Below are 20,328 nucleotides of genomic sequence, written 5' to 3'. Positions count from 1 at the left end.
ACATGTTAATACAAGTATAAATATTTCTATTTTCTATTTAAATACATATATTTATTATAAATATAACATTTGTACTTATTAAATATAAATATAACATATTTATTATCTGATATATCTGTGTGAGAGTGTGTGGGTGTGTATGTATGTATGCGTGAGTGTATATATACACTCACGCATACGTACATAATAAATACAAACTTTAGATGGAAATAAGTTCTTCAAAGGAAAATAAAGTAATGGGGTAAGAGTGGCAGGGGAGTAGGGGTAAAAGGAGGTACAAGTTGTCAGAGAAGGACTATGAAAAGGCAACATTTAAACAAAACACCTTAGAGAGATTACCTAAGCTCTGACTACAAATACACACTCCAAGGAGGAAAACTAGAACTCAGTGTCCTACCTCCTTGTTCAGGGCACTTTCCACTATGCCACTTCATAAGCACAATTTCCTTTTACTACTTAGTTAAGAAGTAACTATAAGCTTCGGATTCAGATTTCGTCTTGTTATAAGATGGCAATGCACATGTGTTCAGGAGGACGGGACCAGGGATAGGGAATCAGTCAGTTAACAATTCATAGTCTTCATTGTAAAGTTTTAGTAGCATGTCAAAAGGAAGTGAAGAATTTTGGAGGATTAAGTCAATCAGCCATGAAGTTATTATTATTATTTTTTAAATACCTGACATTAAAGAAATGAGTCTCTGTCTGGCCTCATTTGATGCCCTTGGTGTGCGAATTCGATCAATCCATTGATATTCTGGGTCTTCGTTGACCACAAGTTCTTCTACAAATCCGTGAATTATTACAGCTCTATAGCACTTTGGAATAGATGTCGCTGTTAAAAAAATTATCTATTATGCTTCTATTTATCACAAGGCTAAATTTAACTTCTTAAAAATGTACAACTAAGTTCTCACCTTTTGGATACATAGTACAAGAACATCTTTTACTGTGATAACCTCAATGCAATCATAATAATACTTTCAATCAAACAGTCTTCTAAGTTCCATTTTATTCTTAGAAATAATCATTTTCCTTCATGAGGCCTCTCGTCTTTCTCAAGCAAGCATAGTAGATATAAACTGTATTTTTATAATTTAGAAAACAGCTACAGACCATCTTAAATAGCGTTCAATACAAAGTGTAAAAAAGTCAAAATTAAAGTGAGCTAGCTGATATTACATAAAAAATCAGAAAGCAGATAATGAATACCAAAACACTCTAATTATTGGAAACCCTTTGAAAAAGTTCTGCACACCACATACTGCAGCCTTAAAAACCAAACCATTACCTTTCTGACATAATCTGAGAAGTCATACAGGCCTGTAGTTTCTAATAATCCATGGTTATAAGGCCAATTGGTTCAGTAGTCACTGTACTACTTAACAGACTCATTCAATACATAGAACAACAAACGTCACTGGATTTATTAAAAAGGGGAGAATGTGAGAACATCTATACCAAACTATATTCATGCCTTGAAACTAACTCAACTACCTAGGAGTTTTCAACCCTATTAGTCCAGGCTGGCTATGAATTGCCCAGATCTGTTGAACTGTGACCCATATTTCATGGCATCCGCAGGGCTCCACACCTGTAGATGCTTATGTCACTGTGGACAGTACCACAGTGCCGCCTCTAGTGCTCCGCTCCTATCTTTCAGCATCCTATACCAGCATAAAATGCCACTGGCTTTTTCTTTTTTTAACAGTTATTCAAAGCTTAATTATAGTCAGATCTTTTACACATTTGACAAAAGTAATTTGTTCTGACTTTTGAAAGAAATGTAATAGGCAATAAAATATTAACCTTTATAAAGTAAGACAAATACGTGAAAATTATTTTAACCTTTTGTTGACCTACTGGTACAAGAGTAAAACCTACATTAGAGGAGTAGCTTGCAATCTTCTCTATAAATTACTGTCCAGTAATTATGTTTTTAAAATAATTCTGCTTTTTAAAGCCATTTGAGACTTCTGCAAGATATACCCGTCCATCCACCACAAATGGCTCCACGTCTGTATTGCCTGGTTTTGAAGAGCCCACTTGAATTAAGTCTGAATACGCCACACGTGTAGCCTCATCAAATTTGTTTCCCAAATGTAGACATTAATGGGATTTGTTTTCATTGGCTGAGAAAGTGTGACAAGTCCTCTCCCTCTATGTTGTCGCTAACCTCTGACAACCGGCTGACATCAAAGTAGCATAGGCTACTGTTCAGATACAGTGTACCACCTGTTTCACATCACAATGTTTTATATTATGCAGACACATACCTAGTTTAACAATGCAGTGATTTTCTTTCAACATGTGGCCTAAATGAATTGTGGACTCTTTCTGTATAGGTCCGTTTGGGTTTATTCCCTTCATTGTTGGGTTTTGAGTTAGGACTGTAGCAAATGCACAGTTCACCTACAAATGTACACTTTGCATTCCCATATCTAATTTCTCTAAGGATGAATTATTTGTTGCATTGCAGGAAAAAAAATTCCACCTTTATCTTCAATCTTGTTTCTAGTCATTCTTAAGTACTTCAGAGCTGTAATCTTACGTAGTGCTTTAACAATCAATTCTCCACCTCAGACCCAATATCACTAAACATAAGGTTTATGTAAATACTGTCTCATTAATATATGGATTCTTCTTTAAAAATTCTGAAAAAGATCCCAAAATCTTCACCTGTTCCTCTTTCTACTGGAGTTAAGTGACTGTAACCAGCAATGATTAATGGGATTCCTTCTCATCACGCTCTTGCGGGCAGAGGCTGGCACAGAGATTCGAGAAGGGGGCATGTGGGGAACAGCCAGAGGCAGCCTCCCTGTGGGCCACAGTGTCACTGTCATGATGACCGCATGCACACACATGCCCCACTGGATTTTTCTAAAAAAACTTTCTATGAACTTGTGAAAAATTAGATATCATTTACTTTAAAATCAGATGAACAGTTCCCAGAGCTACAGTAATTACTTCTGAAAAATTCGCAATTTTCTCTTTGGCATTAAGACCAAGGTATAATAGGTTTTCCATTAGACTTCTGAAACATTAATTTGATTTCTCATTTAACAATTATTAAATTTCCTGTCAAATGAGTAATAAAATATTTTTACTTACTGCAAAAGAATTTGACTCCACATGACGACTGCCTAAATCGATTTAAATCATTGAAGAGGTCTACTTTGACAACTACATTGATTTCCCCACGGATACCTATAATTTCAAAAGGAAAAACAAGTTTCTACCTTAAGAAAATAAAGTATAATTAAATAATCAGGCAAATAATTAATGATTTAAAAATAACATATCATAACAGCAATGCTAACTTTGTTTCCTAATTATTTTCATTCTATAGATGCTCTAATTTATTTAAGTAAATCCTGTTTTCCAATTTATTTTACCATTTTAAACATCAATAAATAATACAGAATATGAATAATGTCACAATACACATAAATCTCATCAAACATCTTATCTTCTTATACTAAACTACTATCAATGGAATTGCCAGGTCAAAAATGTAAAATAGACAGAAAAATGCAAGACTGGAGGCAGAAGCATCTGCCAGTTCCTTATGCCCATAATGGTCCATCTGCCATTTTAAAGAGATGACATATTTTTAGACTAGTGGTTCTCAGACTTTTTGATTGCAGGACCCCTCTACAATCTCAAAAATTATTGATCTCAAAGAGTCTTTCTCTATGTGGGTCAAAACCTTCAATATTTACCATATTATAAATTTAAATTGAGAATTTAGACAAATATTTACTTATTACTTCATTTAAAGTAGTAGTAAATCGATTTATGTCAAAATAAACATTTTTTATAAAAATAACTAATTTGAAAAACAAAAATATTTTAGTGATAAGAGTGGCATTACATTACATTTTTGCCAATCTCTATAGTGTGTAGCTTAATGAAATAGTTAGATTCTAATTTCTGCTCTACATTCAATGTGTGGTAACATCATACATCATAAAACCTCTGAAAACTCCATTGTACAACTTGTAAGAAAGTGAGACTAAAAATGGCAAATGACATATAAGTATTGTCCTGAAAACAGTTCTCATCTCACTTCACAGAGCCTGTGAAAGTATCTCATGGACCCACAGATGTCCCCAGACCATACTTTGAGAACTTTGCTTTAGGCAACAAAAAGCCTTTGAAGAATTTTCTTTCCTTTCAAGAATTTCTAAGCAGAAAAGTTTCAAGATTATTCATTTTAAAATGTGTTTTAGAAACACAGTAGCAATATTAGATGATTTTCAAATGATGCATTTGCTTACTATATTGTACAAATTTAGCAGGCATTATTTCAAATTATGGTCAGAAAAGGTATAATCCTACCAACAATACATACTACCACGTGTCTATTAAAAGAGAAGACATCTTTTGAAGATACGTATTTTAAAAATACCAGGCACAGCACAAAAGTCTTTAAGGATAAATTAAAAGACTGTGACTTATTTTCTTAAAATGAACTGCTTACCATGAATGGTATCATAAATTGGAAACCATCCTGAGATGACCGTTGCAGCCTCACTGTAGAGTAAAGGATCAATGTCAATGTACACTTTACCAATGGCATCATTTGCACTATATGTATCATGGTCAAGAACTGTGATCTGGAGAGGTTCATCTTGTAAATCTTCATCATCCACCTAAAAAAGTATATCTTAAAAATTAAATCTTATAATTTAAAAATCTTCACTACCATAAATGTATACATATACCAAATGTAAAAGATTACTTATTTCCAGGAAAAAAAATCTTATAGATTTATCTCTAAGCAAAGGTAGAGAGATTAGTCATTAGGGAAATGCAAATCAAAACCGATTAGATAACACCTCACATCTACATTCTTTGTATTAAACTGGTCATCAAGTCTGGTGAAATCAACCTCCGAAACCTAAATACCTTCTTCAGGTGGTTTAAATATGAGACAGTTCAAAGTAAAAGAATGCAGATGGTCCTTAGCCATAGGAAGTCAAACTCACCTCATTCATAATAAAAATGCACATTAAAATTATACTGTGAATACCACTTCAGACCTACTAGGATGGGTTACATTTTTTAAAAAAATAAAATAAAATAACAAGTATTGACAAGGATATGGAAAAACCAAAACTCTCATAGATGCTGGTAGGAATGTAAGATGGTGCAACCACTGTGGAAAAGTTTGGCAGTTCCTTAAAAAGCTAAACACAGAAATTACCATGTGACTCAGCCATTCCACTTCTAGGTATAGACCCAAAAGAACTGAAAACAGGGAGTCAAACAGATACTGGTACACCAATGTTCACTGCAGCATTATTCACCACAGCCAAAAGGCAGAAACAAACCCAAGTGTGCATCAACAGATAGATAAACAAAATATGGTATATTCATACAATGGAATATTATTCGGCCATAAAAAGGAATGAAATTCTGATACATGCTACACAACATGGATGAACCTTGAAAACATTATGCTAAGTGAAAGACGCCATACACCAGAGGACAAATACTTATGATTCTACTTATATTAAATGCTTATATAGGCAAATTCAGAGTCAGAAAGTAGATTAGAGGTTACGAGAGGCTGGAGGGAGGAGGGCATGGGGAGTCATTGCTGAATGAATATTTTCTCTTTGGAGTGATGAAAAAATTTTGGAAATAGTGGTGATGGTTGCACAACATTGTATGCATGTGAATGCAATTAATGCTACTGTATTGTACACTTAAAAATGGCTGGGCTTCCCTGGTGGCGCAGTGGTTGAGAATTTGCCTGCCAATGCAGGGGACACAGGTTCGAGCCCGGGTCTGGGAGGATCCCACGTGCCGCGGAGCAGCTGGGCCCGTGAGCCACAATTACTGAGCCTGCGCGTCTGGAGCCTGTGCTCCGCAACAGGAGAGGCCGCGACGGTGAGAGGCCCGCGCAGCGCGATGAAGAGTGGTCCCCGCTTGCCACAACTAGAGAAAGCCCTCGCACAGAAACGAAGACCCAACACAGCCATAAAAATAAAATAAAAATAAATAAATTAAAAAAAAAAAATGGCTAAAATGGCAATATTTATGATATGTATTTTTATCACAATTCAAAAAAATGTTTAATATGTACATTATTCTTAAGTGATTTTTGGTATATGCTAAAATCCAGAGAAAATTACTATATAATAATATAATACCTTTTTAATCTGGGTTCTCCTATTCATATACGATATTTTCTGAACTGTAACATAATTTTTTGAAAACTCAATATTCTTAGGAAATATTTTTATGGTGTAGGAAAACTACTATACCTGAAATAAAACGTAGTCCAATCATTCCTGGGAAAAAAGGGTCACCTCAAAAATACACATGCAAAAATGCTGACATTTAAAAACTTACCTCAAATTTAAACCATTCTGAGTTCCACTGAGGGTTGAGGGACTTGAGATACACATCTGTTTTAAAGGTGGTATTACCAAATTTTACCTAAAAACAAGTAAGAACAGTTCAAATAAAAATATTAAAAATGTGAATAAAATTAAAATTTAACATCAGCTAAACAATAGGACCATGCAGGGGAAAAAAGACAACTGTCCCCTGAGACAAAAGGAAAGAAAGTATGGATGGGTCCAGGCAAGTTTATAAACTACACCTGGAACAAGGGATCACCCACTGTTCTGCTTGACTAGCTCTACAGGGAAATTAAAATCAGACCATTATGTCAGTGTGGAGAAAGTAATCACATGGCCTTCACTAAACAGGAGCTCAGACAAAAGGGGAAAGTCTTAAGGGTGGAGGACCAGCAAAATATAATCAGAAGGTAGAAAGGACAGCTGACTCTTACCATCTCATCAAGGGAATCCAGAACTACAGCCCATTATTATAAGAACTTAGTAACATATCCTCATATTTTCTCACTTCCTCAGTATTTGTTACTTTTTAAATCCTTACCTGTGCATACACAGTGATCAGCAATAAACTATGGTCATTAAGGGTTTTATGTTTCTATCTTTAGGGACAATAAAAGGGGTTGGAATGGGGAGACTACCTTTTCATAGCCAGTCTTGGCAGACACTAAATCAAAATGCAAACGTAAACAAGAAGAAAAGGAAGAAGGCAGAAAGGAGGCTAAATCCCTGGGACTTGCTTCTAAGAAAGAATGGAGATTGTGAAACCTCAGGCTGGACTTGAGAAGCGGTCAGGAAGCTTAAGAGCAAAACAGTTAAGAAACTACTTCCTAGATTGTCTCACCTTTCCTAAATTTGATCTCTCTAAGCTCTTCCCTAATTCTATCAGTTATCACCATGAAGTATCTTTTCTAACCTCAAAATTCACTACAGGTTTATCCCGATACCCAGCAAAGAGTTTTGCATGTTGTAGACACTTAGGAAATGCTGGTTCAATCAGATAATCTATGAAATCTCCTTTCCTTCTTGACCTACAACCCTACTATTGGTATTATAATACTTGTAGATATTAATGTTTAATCAGTCCAGAAAATGTTCTAAAAGCAAAATACCCAAACCTATAGTTATTATCTTCTGTACATTTTTCTAGTTATTTTATCATGCAATTTGAATTATCAAGGAATGATACCAACCATTTGGTACCTAGGCAGTTTGGTCAGAGGGTTGAAAAGGTTTAAGAAATTACATAAAAATAATGAGTTCCTGCACGGTAAGGAATACGATAAAGTCAAAGATAAATAAGAAACTGAGAAAAAGGATATGCCAAATATGTCACAAACAGCTAATTTCTTCAATTTCTAACAAGTTCCTACAAAGCAATAAGAAAAAGATCAACAAACCAACCAAACAAAGGAAATTCAAAGAAATGGAAATATAGATGTCTTTTAAGTATATCAAGAGCTGAAAACCTCATTCATACTAAGAGAAATCAAACTAAACCGACATTTTTACTACTCAGGTTGGCAAAGATCAAAAAGTTTGAAAACACAGTGTGAATGAGGCACTCTCATACTCTGTTGCTGTGAATGCAAATTAGAACAATCTTCACAAAGTGCAGTCTGACAACACTTATCAAAATTTTAAATGCCTACATCCTTTATATTCATACATAGGTGCGCAATGACATATATAAGCAGCATTATAGTAGCAAAAGATTGGAAATAACCTAGAAGTCCATCAATCAGGAACTAGCTAAATTAAGTATGGGAAAGCCACACAATGCAGTGCTATACAGAAGATCGAAGCAGTTCTCCGTGCACTAGTATGGAACAATGTCCAAGATACATCCCTCTACTGCAGAGCAGTGTGTACGGCATTCTTTGTGGAGGGAAAAAAATGACAAAATGTTATAAGGCATATGATATGCACAGATTATTTCTGGAAGGATATACAACAAATGTTAACAGCGGCCACTAAACGAAACAAGACAGATCGGTTAAAGGAAAGGCAATGAGAGGCTGACTCATTCTGTACCTTTTGAATTTTGAGCCATGCACATATATTACCTATTTTTTAAATGGATTATTTAAAATTCAAAAACATCAAAAATTAAAATAAAATTCAAATGGCAAAAACTGTTTTGATTCAGTTATGAAATTCTGGATTCACTGCCGGGAATTTATCCTGAAGTACTTTCACATATGGCCCCTTCCCAAAAGATATACAAAAACCTAGTGACAACAAGAAAATGACTAAATAAATCACATGCTCCCTACTAAAGAATGGAGTTGATTACATGTACTGTCAGGGGACGATGTCAATGGCATAATAACTGAAAAAACCAAGTAGTAGAATATAAAAAGTATGATTACATTTGTTTTCAAAAATATGATATGTAAAAGTTTTTTGTTTTTTTTAAAGCAGGGGAGAAGGAGTAGATGAATACATGCCAAAGAAGTGACAGCAATTATCTCTGAAGAAGGGACTGATAAGGGTGTAGACAACACAGGATAGTGTTGTAGGTAAGAAGGGGTTTTCAAGTTTTACTTGAGTATTTGAATCTTTTCTAACAGGAGCTATTCATGTACGGTCATCCCTCAGTACCCACGGGTATTGGTTCCAGGACTCCTCCCACCCACCCCCCCACCCCACAGATACCCAAATCTGTGGATGCTCAAGTCCCTCATATAAAATGGCACAGTACCTGCACATAACCTATGCACAACCCCCCATACACTTTAAATCATCTCTTTAGTACCTAACACAATGTAAATGCTATGTAAACAGTTGTAAACTCCATGTGAATACTACGTAAATAGCGGCCACACACAACAAATTCCAGTTTTGCTTTTTGGAACTTTCTGGAATTTTTTTCCAAATATTTCCTACCTGCAGTTGGTTGAATCCGAGGAAGTGGAACCCAGGGATACGAAGGGCCAACTGTATTACTTGCATAATTTTTTTTTTTTTACTTTTAAATCACAAATGTTAAAGAAATGAAACAAGGAAAAAGAAACCTGGGAAGAAATCTGCTCATTTACTTATCTAGTTTTCATTACATTTCAATATTCAAAATATCAAAGAAATACTTATCGTTTAATTTACCTAAATACTGCTTTATTTGAAGTAAAATGTCGTTAGGATTCATAAAAGCATTCAAAACCATTCAAAAGCCAAATGTACTTAAGGATTTTGGCTCAACTGCCAAAAACAGCGTATCATTTCTTAAGCTATGATTTCAGAGCCCTCTTCAGTTTTGTCCCATTATAATGTAGTGCTATACTGTGATTTTTTTTTTTTTTTTTTTTTGGTCAACTGTCCGTTCTAGATATAGTAAAAATCTGATAGTCCCCACACTATACTAAACAAACAAGCAAAAGACAAGATTTTAGAAGAAGAAAAAGGCTAGAGTGTATGTTCTGCCAACATTGTGGTGATTCCCCTTCTACTAAAGAAGAATCAGAGTTCATTTGGCCTTATTTAATTGGAAGGAGATTTTATTATTCAGCAATTAAATGAATGCCTTACAATTTAGTTAAAGAACATCAGGGATTTTAACAAGATTCCCTAGTAAGGTAAACACATTCTCTTTCCCCACTCATTAGCTAAATTACCTTGAGAAAGTTATTTAACCTGTTATTTAAAGCTGTTTCCTCCTCTGAAAAGGGGAGTTGCTGTAAGCATTAAACAGGATAATGTATGTAGAGACTTCGCAAAATGTCTGGTAGAAAATGCTCATTAAATATTAATTTCTTTTCCTATCCCTGTTCCCTCAAAGGCTCCTGGATAAACAAAATGATAATGTAGTTTAGCGGAACAGTTTATAACATGCACATTAATATTGGGATATATTTTGATTAATACTCCCCTTGTACAGAATCCCATCCTGTTCATCCTGGAGATTCCCACAATAATCATCCTTAAGTACTACTTGGTCTTCACTGGCTTCCTTAAACTCCTCACATCATATATAGTAGAAATTCCCTCAACCCCAACGCAATCAGGACCAATACCTGATTACTCAAGCAAATAATCTGGTTAGATCAGATACTCATTAAAAATGATACAAACAGTAAACATTTTCAAATAAAACATATAAATAAATATTCATTCCTCTATCTTTTATCGTAAGACTGAAGCCTCTTCTTTGAGTAAGGGTCCACTGTTGACAGTTCTGTGTCATCTTTTTTGCATAAACCACACTCATGACATATCATCTGTGTTTGCCAGTCTGGGTTTCTTTAAAATGTGGTAAAACTTAAAATCACTGGTAAAATAACTACGGATAGAGAATCCTAGATTCTTTACAATCTTCATCTAATTCAAGAGCAATTTTTAGCAACTGTATCCATAATGCTTTACACAGCATTATCAACTTCATTATCCCACTTATTTCACTGATTTGTATAAGATTTAAATAAATAATAACAACAAATAGTGTTGGCATAAACAGGTTAGGGAATAAACGCAACTGCCTCTTAGTAAAGCATATCAGCCAACTGATGGGAGAAGCAGGCACACTGGAGTATAATCTAACCGTATGGGGTATTCAAGAACGTGTTTACGGCAGAAATGCAGAGCGCTGGGCGCTGTGAGGCAGTTAGCAGAAACTGGTTAAGAGAGCATCTGCTGTACAGACTCCTCCCCATCGTTTTCAGACCGCTTAGTAATCGGCATCCTCCCTACCCAGCCAAATTTTATTTCCCACTTCTATTTAACAAGAACCCTCCCTTCAATTACATGTGCTATATTCCCTCCTTTTGCTTTTATCGTTTATCCTCTTCATCCAGAAAACGCCCCTTTTTCCTCTCTGCCTATGGAAATGGCACCACCACCTTTCAAGCCCAGCACAAAGATTTCTCATCACCAGCTCGGGCTTCATTATGTCCCTTTGCTGTGAGCTTATATGGTACTTGGAGTCCATATCACAAAATTTACCCCTTTATTATATTGTAATCCTTCATTATCCCCTTTTTCCTGCATTAATCTTTCCCTTTCTGCTGGGTTATTCCTGTTAGCACACAAGTATGTTCTAATACCTTCCAACTTATTTTTTTTTAAGTACTAAAAGCTGCATACTCCCCCCAAATACCACACTATTTCTCCTCTCCCTTCACAGCCATATTTCCTGAAACAATTGCCTATTCATGCCTCTCCTACTTCCTTACTCCCGTGTACTTTAACCCTCTAAATCACTACAGTATGGGCTTCCGCCCTTGTCACTCCTCAAGCCAGGACCCTTAACATCCTTATGTTGTCCAATCCAGTGATTTCTCTGTCCCCTTACTTGACCTCTCAGTGCCATTTGACAGTTAAGGACTTCCTCTTTCTAGAAACTTCCTCTCTTGCCTTCTGAGACATTACTTTCTAGATTTTTCTCCCACCCACTGGCTAATAATCTCAGTTTCCTTCCCCTAGTCCTCCACCTCTAATAAATTCTTAATGTCGTGTTCATTCAAGGATCCATCCCTCTTCTCGCTCCCTCTTCTCTCCCCTAAGTTAATGGTTTGCAAAAGGGACAGAACCAACTTCTATAGAAACTTTGCAAATTTAGGAACGAATAATTTCTAAATTTCAAAAATTTCATTTTTGGGACGAATAATAGTATTTAGTAAGGAAGGCCAGAGATGCTGTCCTGCAATTCAAGAGACAGTCCCCAACAATGAAGACTTGTCTCATGTCATGACTTTCAAATATCCACACCAGATAGCCACGTGGGCGAAAAACCTACCTAGACCCTAACTCAGGTTTATAGATAGAATATTATGATGGGTTTTAATACACTTTAACTGTCAAGAAATGCAACCACTGTGAAAATTAATGGACAACTCTCTTTCCCATGAGTTGACTATAGTGTATTTTGGGAAATCAGATAACCAATGGCAGTGAAGGCCCATCTGAGATGCCAAAACTACACAACTGTCTCACTCTGTGAGAGGAGCAGTCATGTTCACTTGATTTTACATGAAGGTGAGGTACTTCCTATCCTGAATTCTGCTTTATTTTCTCCACATGGGAAGCTTCTCACCACCTAGCATACTTTATCTCTTACTTAACTATTTTTTTGATTAACTCCTTCCTCCCACTAGAACCTAAGTTCCGTGACTACAGAAACTTTCATTTTGCTCACTGCTCTATCCCCAGCATGCTGTACAACAGCCAGTATAGTATCTGATATATACAAAGGCTCAGTAAATATCATGGGCGCAACCTGATTACTTCATGTCTTCTGTGGTCATTAACAAGCACTTCCATATTGAAACACATTAAAAAATACTTTTATTTCTCTATCATATTACAGTTAGAGCATTATATTGATTTTTTTTAAACTGTGGGCATAGATAGGTTATATTAGCTATAGATATCATGCCAAGATAGTAGAGGGAAGATTTCAAAATACCTGCTATATAAAGGCAGGACCGGGTCTCACAGAGTTGAGAAGCACTGGCCTGTGTGAGCTTATTTTTAACTCATACCTCTCTTCGAAAAACCACACTCACAAATCCAACTTTCTCCTTGACAACTCCAATTAAAGGAACCAAAGACATCTCAAATTTAACATGCCCAAATGGAAGTTGATTCTCAACCCACTCCATCTCCCTCAACCCTATGGAGACTGAGAAAATTGCCCCAGTGACTCCAGAAAGCTAGGAATCACCTTTCAGTCTCCCTTTCCCTGATCCCTACTCCAGTCTACCAACAAATCCTCTACTGTCTATCTTCAAAGCATATCTGGAATCCATCCACTTCTACTAGCAAAACCATCACCTTGACCCTCACTGCCTCTTTTTTGAACTATAATGGAATCTCCTAACTAGTTGCCTGCTTCAGCTCTTTCCCCTCTGCAGTCCATTCTCCAAACAGCAACAAGAGTGCTCATCTCAACAAGTGCTTCTTCCCTCTGAACTGAGAATAAAATCCAACCTTCAGTCATGGCCTCTAGGATCCTGCACAACTGCCTCCCTGATTAACTCTCCAACGTTACCTTACAGCACTCTCCCCTTCACTTACTACATGCCAGCACACACATCTTCCTTCACTTCCTAAAACAAAGCAAACCCTCAGGATCTTCCCTCTGCTGAGACTCTCCTATCCTCCAGCCTCTTTTGCCCGGCCCCTCCCCTACACAGACAGACAGACACACACACACACACACACACACACACACTGTGAGCAGCTAGCTGCTTCTCGTCCACAGGTCTCTGCCTAACTGGCACCTCCTCGGAGGCCTCCCCTGATAATTCAACCTAAAGTTCCTGAGATTCTCTTTCTGTCGTTTTCTTTCATGGCACTCGTCACAACTTGTAATTATAAATGTACTCTTGGGACTTCCCTGGTGGCGCAGTGGTTAAGAATCCGCCTGCCAATGCAGGGGACACGGGTTCGATCCCTGGTCCAGGAAGATCCCAGGTGCTGCTGAGCAACTAAGCCCGTGCGCCACAACTGCTGAGCCCTGAACTCTATAGAGCCCACGAGCCACAACAACTGATAGTGAAGCCCGCGCTCCCTAGAGCCCGTGCTCCGCAACGAGAGAAGCCACTGCAATGAGAAGCCCGTGCACCACGATGAAGAGTAGCCCCCGCTCGCCACAACTAGAGAAAGCCGGCGCACAGCAACGAAGACCCAACACAGCCAATAAAGAAAAAATAAAAATATAAATAAATAAATGTACTCTTTCTTTACTTTTTAATGTCTGGCTCTCCCACCAAAATATAAACTCCGTAAAAACAGGAACCAAGTCTATTTTGTTCACCATCACATCTGCATCAGCTAGATCGGTGACTAGCATGGGGCTTGGCAAAGAGCAGACACTCAGTAACTATTTGTTGAAAGAAGGAATTAATGAGTCACCCTTGAATCCAACCCCTCCCTCACCAGCAAAAGCCATTTGTTACCAAGGCCTGAGAATTTTACCTAAGAAATGTCCCTCAAATCTTTCCCCTTTAATCCATTCCCACTGCCATTCTAAACGTGCACATATTGTCTGGGTAATTTTACCACCTTCTTAACTGATCTCCTTGCCTCATCTCTCATCTATCCAGTCCATCGATAACATCACCATTCAAGTCATTCTACATAGAAACAACCTAATCCAAACATGATCTTACTTCATTTCTGCTTGAAGAACTTCCCCCGTTTACCCTCTATTTACAAAAAACACAGAAAAGGGCGCTGGCGCCAACCTACCTTCCCAGCCTTATCCCTCACAACCTCCACTACACACACATCCGCTTTGACTCCAGACACATCCCAAACTAAGATGGTTTCCTAACACACCGTGTATCCCACTATGTGCCTCCGATGTTCCCTCTGCTTGGTAAAATCCTGGGTACCCTACAAGGCCCAGTTCAAATGTCACTTTTTTTAGGAAGCCTCCCTAAACCTTCAGAGACAGAATTAAGCTTCCACAGTCTGCAGAAACACTCATCATCTTGCCTGGAGAGGCAGTATTTGCACCGTGGATTAACAGACCACTAGGCTTTGGAGATTTACAAGGTTAAGGCACCTTGGGCAAATTATTTACTGTTCCTAGGCTTTTTTTTTTAAGTTATAAAATATTTTTAATTGTGAAAACAGTTAATAGAGGTTGACAACGCAAATGTTATCTCAAAACATTTTCCCGTGGTTCCTGAATTTGCTAGGTTCCTATGTACCAGCAAGTCCCCATAGCAGTTCTCAGGTTTCATGGTTCCTTTCAGATATGTTTTGATTGATTACATGTATATACTGCTTGGAAACAAAAGTCCATGTGATATTAAAACAAACAAACAGGAGGAGATTAACCAAGATGGCGGAGCAGAAGGACGTGCTCTCACTCCCTCTTGCGAGAGCACCAGAATCACAACTGGCTGCTGGACAATCATTGACAGGAAGACCCTGGACTTCACCAAGGAGGACACCCCACGTCCAAGGACAGAGGAGAAGCCACAGTGAGACGCTGTTCCGGGTGCATTCTCTGCAATATGGGTCTGGAGCCTGTGCTCCGCAACAAGAGAGGCCGCGACAGTGAGAGGCCCGCGCACCGCGATGAAGAGTGGCCCCCGCTCGCCGCAACTGGAGAAAGCCCTCGCACAGAAACGAAGACCCAACACAGCCATAAATAAATAAATTAATTAATTAAAAATAGAGCTAAAACACCCCTTTAAAAAAAAAAAAAAAAAACAAACAGGGGCTTCCCTGGTGGCGCAGTGCTTGAGAGTCTGCCTGCCAATGCAGGGGACACAGGTTCGAGCCCTGGTCTGGGAAGATCCCACATGCCGCGGAGCAACTAGGCCCGTGAGCCCCAATTACTGAGCCTGCGCGTCTGGAGCCTGTGCTCCGCAACAAGAGAGGCCGCGATAGCGAGAGGCCCGCGCACCGTGATGAAGAGTGGCCCCCGCTTGCCACAACTAGAGAAAGCCCTCGCACAGAAACGAAGACCCCACACAGCCATAAATAAATAAATAAATAAATTAATTAATTAAAAAAAAAAACTTGTGTCTTTCAGGGACTTCAATTACAATATGGGAAAATAATACAATAGCAGGACTGTTATAAGGACTAAGAATTGAAAAACACTTAGCACAGACCTGGCAATAATGAGACTCACTGCATATTAGCTATTATTTATTAACCTAAATTGTGTGGGTCAGTCTCTGAGATACCAGAAAGCAAAGACTAGGCTTTGGCAATCTGTGTATCCCCATGACCTATCATCTGGCCCAAGAACACACCCAGTAACTGTTTCTCACATAAAAATGAAGTTGAGCTTAAGAACTGCAATGGCAATGTCTGATTAGGTCAGAGAATCTTTAGGGAACATCAACAGTATTTTATATTGATATGGAATCAGGCTGTATATTACCATGTATCTATCAACTCTAAGCATTAACAGCCCAAACGATTATCGTTCTAATGCTCTGACTCACCGTGACAATTTTTATTACAATCTTACTTGGCTTCTTTCTCTGGATTATTACTTTCCGGGGCCTGTGCTAATTAGCATGAGTTTTAAACTAATCATTAGATTTAAAAAGCAATTTTGCAATTTAAATCCATGGCACTTAATTGGCTTCCTACCACAAGGCACTAAATTACCCTGAAACAGCTCCTCGACCTACCAGTCTATACGAGAGAAGAAAAGTGTTGCGCTTGGGTCTTAGAACTTACACTGATGATTCAGAAAATAATATGTTAAAGAGGAGATCGCCTTGCAGCTCCCCCAGTGCCCATAACGGACCGTATCTACATTCTTAAACATCATCTCCATCACTGTAGCATTAAAAGCTAGCTACCCTCCCCCCACCAAAGAAGGGTGTGTGTGTGTCTGTGTGTGTGTGTCTGTGTGTGTGTCTGTGTGTGTGTGTGTTTCAGTGGCCGCGTGGTCACACCTCGGGATGCCCTGACTGGCAGGTGGCCTGTTAGGAGTCCTGACATCAGGGTCACCCTGCAGGCAGAGCAGTAAAAGCCTCCCCGCGCGGCAGAGCGCGCCGCGGACGCCTGCGAGCAGTTGCCCCCGTCACATGGGCTACAGTCTCGGCAGGCAGCCCTCCAGGGAGGGCTGGACAAGCACGGCACCCAGCAGGGCGGTCCACAGGGGAATGGGCTGAGAGGCTGCGGGCGAGGTGGCTAAGATCCTTCACAGGGCTCGGCGCTCCCTGTGTTTGGAGGGGCAGGACCTTGCACCAACCTCCACGAAGGCATCAGTCAGGTCACTAGCTCGGTCCATCACCGGCAAATGGCGCCCGGCCACGATTTTCACCTTCAGCTTCCCAGGCATCGTCTCGGCTTCGGCCTCTCCTTGGGCTCCTGCAGAAATAAACAAGCGAGTCTGCGCCGAGCGCCCAGCGGGGCGGGGGAGGGACGGGGCCGCGCGGGGTAACTGACAGCGGAGGGCGCGCGGGGGCGCGCCGCGCCGCCGGCCGCCACTTACTCTCGGAAGGAAAAGGGAGCCGTCCTGCGCGGGAACTGAGGCCTCATTCCGGAGAGGCAGCCGGAGGAGCGGCCCCGGTGGAGGCTTCTGACCCGGCTCCACAGCGCTGGCAAGAGAAGGAGAAGCCAGTCAACATCCCATTGAGCCGCAGCCGCCCCTACGAGTGTTTCTCCTCCCCCCAAAATGGCGGCTCCCAGGGCGGGGAGGAGGCATCGATCGCTCGGCGCTCGGCCCACTTCTCAGGGGAGGCACTAAATTCGCCGAGAGCAGATGAAGGAGGTGGGACGGACTTCGAGGAAGCTGGTAGGCAGGGAAACGGGTCGAGCCCCGCATCATCCACCGAGCCTGGGGCTGTAGGTCGGCGCCCTGCTGCTTCCCGGGAAGAAGAAAACCGGCCCACCCTCTAGGAACGAAGCGCAGCTGCGGCTCGGTAACTTCTGCAATGCATTTCCAAAATGTTGGGACAGAAGGAGCAGCAGAGGAGACTGCTAGAGGAGCGATTTCAGTCTGCCTTTAACGACCCACTAGTAGTTCGTGAAATCAGCTTAACTGGTTTCCACCTGGGAAGGGAACAGTTTTTCTTATATCTGAAACAGAGTGAAAAATTTAAGGAACCTCTCGGATAGTCGCGTAATTATTCTGCAGTTAACACTCTGTTCAGTCATGTACACGTGTACTAGGTGACAGATGTTAAGGTAGATCTTGGGGGAAAACAAAAAACAAAAAATTTCGAAATCCAAAGCCACTGCTTGAAAGAAATTGCCCTGCACTCTTAGATCATCTCAATGTGGTTATTAAACATCTGCAAACCTAAAGATAAGACCTACAATGCTGGCAGTAGTTCAGGACCTCCTACCATAGGAAATTGTGTTCGACTAATTGGACCAGATAAGCTTGATTAAACGTCTTGAAGAATCGACCCAATTGTATATATACATAAACATGCTAAAATGAGGCCTAATTTATAAGCTCAGACCATCAGAAAAAAATTAGGGAAGTTGAAACACACACACGCAGGAGGTAACACAAATCACTCCATACCATGCATCAAAAGTAGCAATAACAATACATGGCATATCAAATACTAAACTCAGCATTAACCATTCCAGTAAAAAGATTATACCACTGGATTCATCAGGAGTGGAAAATTCCCAAATGAAGATATCAGGATGATATTTTTAACTTTAAAAATACTCAAAAATAAAGGCATCCAAATTGGAAGGGAAGAAGTAAAACTGTCGCTATTTACAGATGACATGATACTGTAAAAAGAAAGACTCCACGGAAAAATAGTTAGAACTAATAAATGAATTCACTATAGTTGCAGGATACAAAATCAATGTATAGAAACCTGTTGCTTTCTTTAAACTAATAACCAACTATCAGAAGGAGAAATTAAGAAAACAATCCCATTTATAATTGTATCAAAAAGAATAAAATACCTAGGAATAAATTAATACAAGGTGAAAGACTTGTATACTGAAAACTATAAGACATTGGTGAAAGAAATAAGACACAAAATATTGAAAAATATTCCATGCTCATGGATTGGAAGAATTAATATTGTTGAAATGTCCATATTACCCAAAGCTTTCTACAGATTCAATGCAATCCCTATCAAAAATTACAATGCCATTTTTCAAGGACTAGAACAAACAATACTAAAATTTGTATGAAACCACAGAAGACCACAAATGGCCAAAGCAATCCTGAGAAAGAAGAACAAAACTGGAGGTATCACAGTCCATGATTTCAAACTATACTGCAAAGCTATAGTATCAAAACAGTATGATATTGTCAGAAAAATAGGCACACAGATAAGTGGAACAGAATAGGGAACCCAGAAATAGACCCACAAATATATGGTCAGTTAAATAACAAGAAGGGAGCCAAGAATATACAGTGGGAAACTGGATAGCTACATGCAAAAGAATGAAACTAGACTACTATCTTATACCATAGGCAAAAATTAACTCAAAATGGATTAAAGACTTGAATGTAAGACCTGAAACCATAAAACTCCTAGAAGAAAACATAGGCAGTAAGATCCTTGACATTGGTCTTGGCATTGAAATTTTGGACTGACTCCAAAAGCAAAGGTAACCAAAGCAAAAATAAGTGGGACTACATCAAACTTTAAAGCTTCTGCATAGCAAAGGAAACCATTAACAAAATTAAAAGACAACTTACTGAATGGGAATACAAATCATATATCTGATAAGGAGTTAATACCCAAAATGTATAAAGAATTAAAACAACTCAATAGCAAAAAAATCAAACAATCTGATTTTAAAATGGGCTGAGGATCTAAATAGACATTTTTCTAGAGAAGACATACAGATGGCCAACAGGCACATGAAAAGATGTTCAGCATCACTAATTATCATGGAAATGCAAATCAAAACTGCAATGAGATATCAACTCACACCCATTAGGATGACTACTATCAAAAAGAAAGTTTAACAAATGTTGGAAAGGATGTGGAGAAAGAGAACACTTGTACATTGTTGGTGGGCGTGTAAATTGGTGCAGCCACTATGGAAAACATTATGGAGGTTCCTCAAAAAATTAAAAATAGAACTACTATATGGTCCAGCTCTTCCACTTGTTGGTATTTGCTGAACACAAAATCACTAATTTGAAAAGATGTATGCATTTGAATTGCAACATTATTTACAAAATAGCCAAGATATGGAAGCAACCTAAGTGTCCCTTGATAGATGAATGGATAAAGAAGATGTGGTGTATGTATATACAGTGGAATACTACTTAGCCATAAAGAAAAACAAGGAAATCTTGCCATTTGTGACAACATGGATGGAACTTGAGGGTATCATGATAAGTGAAATAAGTCAGAGAAAGACAAATACCGTATGATTTCACTTATATGTGGAATCTAAAGAAGAAAACAGATGAACAGACAAAACAAAACTAAACTCATAGATACAGAGAAAAGATTGGTGGTTACCAGAGAAGAAGACAGTTGGGGGTGGGCAAAATGGGTCAAAGTGGTCAATTGTATGGGTGGTAACTAGACTTACTGTGTTG

At 38.8% G+C, this 20,328-nt stretch overlaps 1 protein-coding gene and 1 pseudogene across 11 annotated transcripts in view; both read right to left on the bottom strand.

Moving 5' to 3' along the window:
- Positions 1–17,469, bottom strand: part of C2CD5 (C2 calcium dependent domain containing 5) — an 82,295-nt gene extending 64,826 nt beyond the window's left edge. For all 11 annotated transcript variants that reach the window (XR_009009683.1, XM_057556175.1, XM_057556176.1 and 8 more), the window contains exons 1-6: positions 17,281–17,469; positions 17,038–17,156; positions 6,361–6,447; positions 4,481–4,652; positions 3,109–3,204; positions 677–832 (exon numbers count right to left, since the gene is read on the bottom strand). Coding sequence is in view for 10 of the 11 variants with exons in the window: in XM_057556175.1 (XP_057412158.1) it covers positions 677–832; positions 3,109–3,204; positions 4,481–4,652; positions 6,361–6,447; positions 17,038–17,127 (601 nt within the window). In the remaining variant the exon portion in view is untranslated. The remainder of the gene's footprint in view (positions 1–676; positions 833–3,108; positions 3,205–4,480; positions 4,653–6,360; positions 6,448–17,037; positions 17,157–17,280) is intronic.
- LOC114235595 (leucine-rich repeat-containing protein 34-like) lies at positions 1,720–3,024 on the bottom strand (annotated as a pseudogene).
- Positions 17,470–20,328: the final 2,859 nt, after the last annotated feature.

This window comes from Balaenoptera acutorostrata, chromosome 11 (genome assembly GCF_949987535.1).
Source record: "Balaenoptera acutorostrata chromosome 11, mBalAcu1.1, whole genome shotgun sequence".
Lineage (NCBI taxonomy): Eukaryota > Metazoa > Chordata > Mammalia > Artiodactyla > Balaenopteridae > Balaenoptera > Balaenoptera acutorostrata.
Note: the sequence above shows the minus strand (reverse complement) of the source record. Positions and strands in the feature narration are given on the sequence as shown.